The sequence below is a fragment of the Pinus tabuliformis genome, chromosome 9 (genome assembly GCF_031772625.1).
Source record: "Pinus tabuliformis cultivar Carrire ecotype Pingquan chromosome 9, CPIR1, whole genome shotgun sequence".
Classification (NCBI taxonomy): Eukaryota; Viridiplantae; Streptophyta; class Pinopsida; order Pinales; family Pinaceae; genus Pinus; species Pinus tabuliformis.
This window is the reverse complement of record NC_142307.1, coordinates 524,105,003-524,109,863: the sequence shown is the minus strand read 5'-3', so window position 1 is coordinate 524,109,863 and position 4,861 is coordinate 524,105,003. Positions and strand designations below refer to the sequence as shown.

General features: G+C 39.0%; 1 protein-coding gene across 1 annotated transcript; it reads right to left on the bottom strand.

The window, feature by feature from the left end:
* Positions 1-2,891: 2,891 nt before the first annotated feature.
* On the bottom strand, positions 2,892-3,496 carry LOC149149520 (uncharacterized). Its single transcript, XM_089445995.1, has one exon. The coding sequence runs from the start codon at positions 3,407-3,409 to the stop codon at positions 2,924-2,926; it is 486 nt and encodes a 161-aa protein (XP_089302121.1). The 5' UTR covers positions 3,410-3,496; the 3' UTR covers positions 2,892-2,923.
* Positions 3,497-4,861: the final 1,365 nt, after the last annotated feature.

Sequence of the window (4,861 nt, the reverse complement as noted above, 5' to 3'; positions counted from 1 at the left end):
TACTTCCTAGGTTCCCTACAATAGAACCCTTTCCTCTTCTTCTGGAGTACCTCCGCTCCTCAGCTTTCAAGTTGTCTAATTTCTACACTTCATCTGCTCATCTTTATTCCTTTGAGAACTTTGTTATCCTAGTCTCAACAATCCCATTTGTTGCCACTGGGTTCTATCGCCATTTCTTGCTTGAATTCTTGGTTGCTACCTCTTTCTTGTTCATTATACCTCTTTTGCTACAATGGTTGTATCTCCTTTCTATATGGCTATCACTCCTGCAAACATACTTCAAACAAAAATTTACATACGCTATATAAGATCTATGCCATGATCTAATATCCAAAGTCTCCTTTTGGTCCACTACTCCATTATTGCAACCCTCCAATATCCTTAACTCGGGACATTCTGCTACACCATCTTCTCCAAATTTCCAGTGCTTTTCTCAACACTTCCCTATGATCATTAGCTCTCTATCACAACATATTATTGTCAAAACAAAAGGCACTTACCTCATCGCTCCACAGTCCAGATCTCCATTGAAATTTCACCACTGTTGTTGTAGTCTTCTAGTGCCTTTCTACTTAGAACACACTTCTTCTAGATCTGATTCTGCTACAACACCTTGCTCCTCAGTTCCTCTATTGTTATTGATTTTGCTACGCTGAATCATTTCCTCCAAAATTTCATGTATCCTTCACTAAGAGTTGTCAAGATAAAGATATTTCGAGCTCTGATACCACTTGATGCAAGTCTAAATTTGAGCTTTCTAATACCCACAGTGCTCAGTTATTCTTTCTAAATTAGCGCTTCCCTCATCCCTGCAAAATCTATCTATTAGGACATAAATCCCTACGATAAGAGGCTCTCGGGATGTAAAATCCCTTTATATCCAAAGTTACAGTGGGAGGAATCGATGGGATAGGCCAACTCTATGTGAGTATGGCCAAGAGTTCCTTTAAACTCTAGGTTCTGTAGTAAAACCTCTATAGTCTATCTAAATCTTAGGATCAGGCCTAAGCGACATCGTCCTTCTCTGCTTCAATCCAATTTCACTTGTTCTCTATACTCCCAATATATAATGGCTTCTCCACAATTCATGTGTAATTGATGCCAAGTATGCCCAACTCCAAGAGCCCGACGTCATATAAATAAACGTGGATGAGGCCTGTTGGGCGGTCGCTCTCTTATAACACATTTCCTCTCGCACTATCCCTCTGTGTGTCTCTGGGATGACATGTCCGGGTCCTTTCCTTCCGGTCACATAGACTCAGGTTTCGACAAACCCTTCTGGGTTATTCCTTCTAGGTAGGGTCCACCATGCCACATAAGCTCAATACTCCCAATTCCATTTCCCGGATCTGTCATTTGTCATTCCCTGACATCGTCGATTGACAAAATTTCCTCCAAATGCTAATTTTTACTAAGTGTTGGCCTTTCTTGGCCTTTCTTCTCTCTCTTTCCAGCTTTGTAACACGCTTTCACTGCGTATTCCAATTGCGCTCCTCCTTACTCCTACATTGTGCATGTAACATTACTCCAGTCCTCCCAGATCCCCTCTCAGTTATATTGAGCATGTACCATAGTCCTCTGATCCTTTCACAACCCTTCATGAATGTATTGTGCGCGTAGCACAGTTCTCTAATCATGCAAGCAAGGTTTAAGAATGTGTGAATCCCTCTTGAGCTTTTGACTCCTGCAGTTGTTAAACCATTGGATCTGTGCATTTGAACATTAACAAAATTAAACAGTGACAGAGGTTGACACTTCAACTACACTTGAAACAGAGTGTTATGCATTTATATATACATAATTAGAAAGAAACAAAGGACCTTGGCCTGAAATACAATGATTTAGCCCTCTTTAGCCTTTTGGTCTCTCTCGTCTCGTGCAAGCCTCTCGCTTGTCTCACACTCACGCCTCTCTATTCTTCTAATTTTTACATAAAAATATTTGTACAAAGAAGATTGAAACTAATTTAGTTTCAAATCCTAGAATGTCTCGAGATCCATAATAATCTCACCTAGACCCCTCAACTTAGACCTATGAATCTTATCTTAAGATCTAACTAACTCAATATTCTCTGTATCCCATTCCTAAGATATTTCCGTGAAAGAGTTCTTCTTACATTAATCCAAATTTTGTACATTTATCATAAAAACAAAAAAAATACAGAAAAATAAATATTAAAATAAAGTATTAGGGAGTTAAAGCTAACTCCCTTTATAAATAGCTTTGAACCTCCCACTGAATTCTACAGTAAAAATGGTGAGCTGATGCTCCTGCATATCCATGGAGTGAATTTGAGACATAAAAATGGCTAGGCCGAGGAGTGGAAAAGGTAACGTTTATTCATGAATATTCATATAAAATAATAATAAAAAAGGGAAAATGTTTAGATTAGATTTTGAAACGCCACGCATTAAATTTTGATTTTGAATTTAATCTTGTTTTCCTTTCTCACTATTCCGAATTTATCGCATTAGATTTGAAACACTTCGATTAGATTTCCAATATCTTTTAATTTTATTAAATTAAATTCGAAATATTTCAAATTAGATTTCCAATATTCAAAGTTTATTAAATTAAATTCGAAATATTTCCATTATATTTTGAAACATACAAGTTAGATTTCGAATATTCCGAAGTTTATTACATGTGCATGTCCAATATTTCCAGTGTATGATGTTTATGAACACAATAATGAAGCAACCATAAACCTGGAACCATGAGTGTTTTATCTGTCCAATCTGGATCTAAATGGAATGAAGTTTATGAACACTAAATAATGAAGTAACAATAAACCTGGAACCATGAATTTTCTGCCACTGTCCAATCTAGAACCAACGGTCTCCTCTTGGGAGAGATTCGTAGCCCTATTGTAGCGAATTAATACAGAGATGGGGTGGAATAAGCCCCTCCATGCACAAGTAAATCACGAACAACAACGGTCTTGAACACATAATTCCACAAAACAATTGGAGAAGGAGAAAACCCTGTCGCCTAAAAATGGCGCCGCGGGGTGTTGCCATCCATTTGCTGGAATCACAGAAATGACTACCCTTTCTTCTGCTTCTGGGTTTTGTTTTCCAGCTTCTTCAATAAGCAGCAACCTCTCAAGATCTCCTCCTCCCAATGGCGACACCAGGATTGGAGATAACAAAGGAATTGGGCTCCTGCAAGATAACCCCATCGAATCCGGGGACTGCCTTTTCAACTGCATTTTAGCCGGCGCCTGCTTCTGCAATCGGCTAAGAGGCCATCGCTGGGGTTGAGAGACCAAGGATCGAACCTCAGCCACATCTTCATCATGACTCTCCATCGATTCAAATGACCTTTTCTCCACAAATTCAACAACAGTAGCGGCATCACTTTGGCTTGCAGCCATTTCTCCTGACTTTTTAACAACACCACCAGACATTTGCCTGGCAGAAGGCGCGTGTTCGAATCCCGTTGCTTATGAGAACAAAAAATCCCTTTGCTACCATATCTGGTGGCCTAGTACTGATCAAGAACTCACAGATGGGATAATAGAAATAGGGGATTATATGAATAGATAGAGATTACAGAAATAGATAGAGGGATTGTATGAATAGATAGGAATTACAGAAATAGATAGGGAATGCATAATAATTTTGGTATGAGAAATAAATAAATAAATAGGAAGAGTCAGTGGAAGGAAGCGATCCACGTCAAAGAAAGTTCGTTCTACGTCAGGGTTTTGGCATCAGATCTCCAAAAATCCGCCGCATGTGAATAAAAACAGTGGCGTGTGTTGACCGTACATTACACGAAGGATCGATTTTTTTTTCTCCACTTTCCAAAAACGACGATTAAAACTATGGCGATGGGCGTGTGCTGACTGTGCTACACGACAGATCAATTTGGCCTCGTCTAACGAGGCAGAGGAAGACGGTCAAAAGTGGCGGGTCAAAAAATTTCAAAAAATCTTGTAGTGGCAGTGTTTGAATTATGTTTTTGATAGTGGAAATGGATTTAGCATCATAAAAAACGACTCGGACACCTAAAATTTTGAAGTTTAAAAACTATATTAGTGGTATCCTCTCAATGTTGACGGGTTTGAATGTGAGGTGAAGTGTGAGGGAGAATTTGAGCTTGAGAACTGAGACTTAGAAACCAGAAATGGATGAAGTATGAAGTGATGATTTTAGACAAGAAATGTGGCTTCTTTCGGAGAAGAAGGTCACAACTTGACATGACTTTCTCAAGGGAGGAATGTAATAAGGACTAATTAGGCAGATCCCAAAGTCCTCAAGGGGATATTAGTAAGAGGGCTTTTGCAGGGAATGAGGGAAGTTAGACATGCTTGATAGTTTTTCCATGTGGACCATTGTTCTTGTCCTGCTCTTATTGATGAGATGAGATATGATTTTCAATATATCATGTGGTCAGACCTTGCTTCTGCAACCTCAAATTACCTACCTAGCCTAGTACACCTAACATTTTTTCTTCTTTTGGATGGGTGCACTTATCCTTGCAAACCCTGATAATCCTCTTTTTCTTTTTGCTGCCCTCCTATCTAAATTTACCCTTATATCTTCCAAGGGCCCGGATTAAGCGGTTGGGCTCCTTGCTTTCTCTATGTAGCTACTCATCTGCCAAGCTTGAACTGTTTGGACAGGTATTCATTCTCTAGTCTAGAACAAGCAATTTAAAACATGGCATGGTCTAGTTTGCACTGTTGGGCCATCCATCAAGATAGCAGTGGCACTTTGGTCAGCCACTTTCATGGTCTTTCTTTGGGGTTCATTTCAATTATTTTTTCTGACCAATTCATTTTCTTGCCTTTTGATTATTCTTTTAAGGCATACCCTCTTTACATTTTTTAACTGTCTGTTTCCTTTCACAAAAT

Coding starts and splice junctions, on each gene's coding strand:
- LOC149149520 (XM_089445995.1), bottom strand. CDS start 3,409: ATGTCTGGTGGTGTTGTTAAAAAGTCAGGAGAAATGGCTGCAAGCCAA.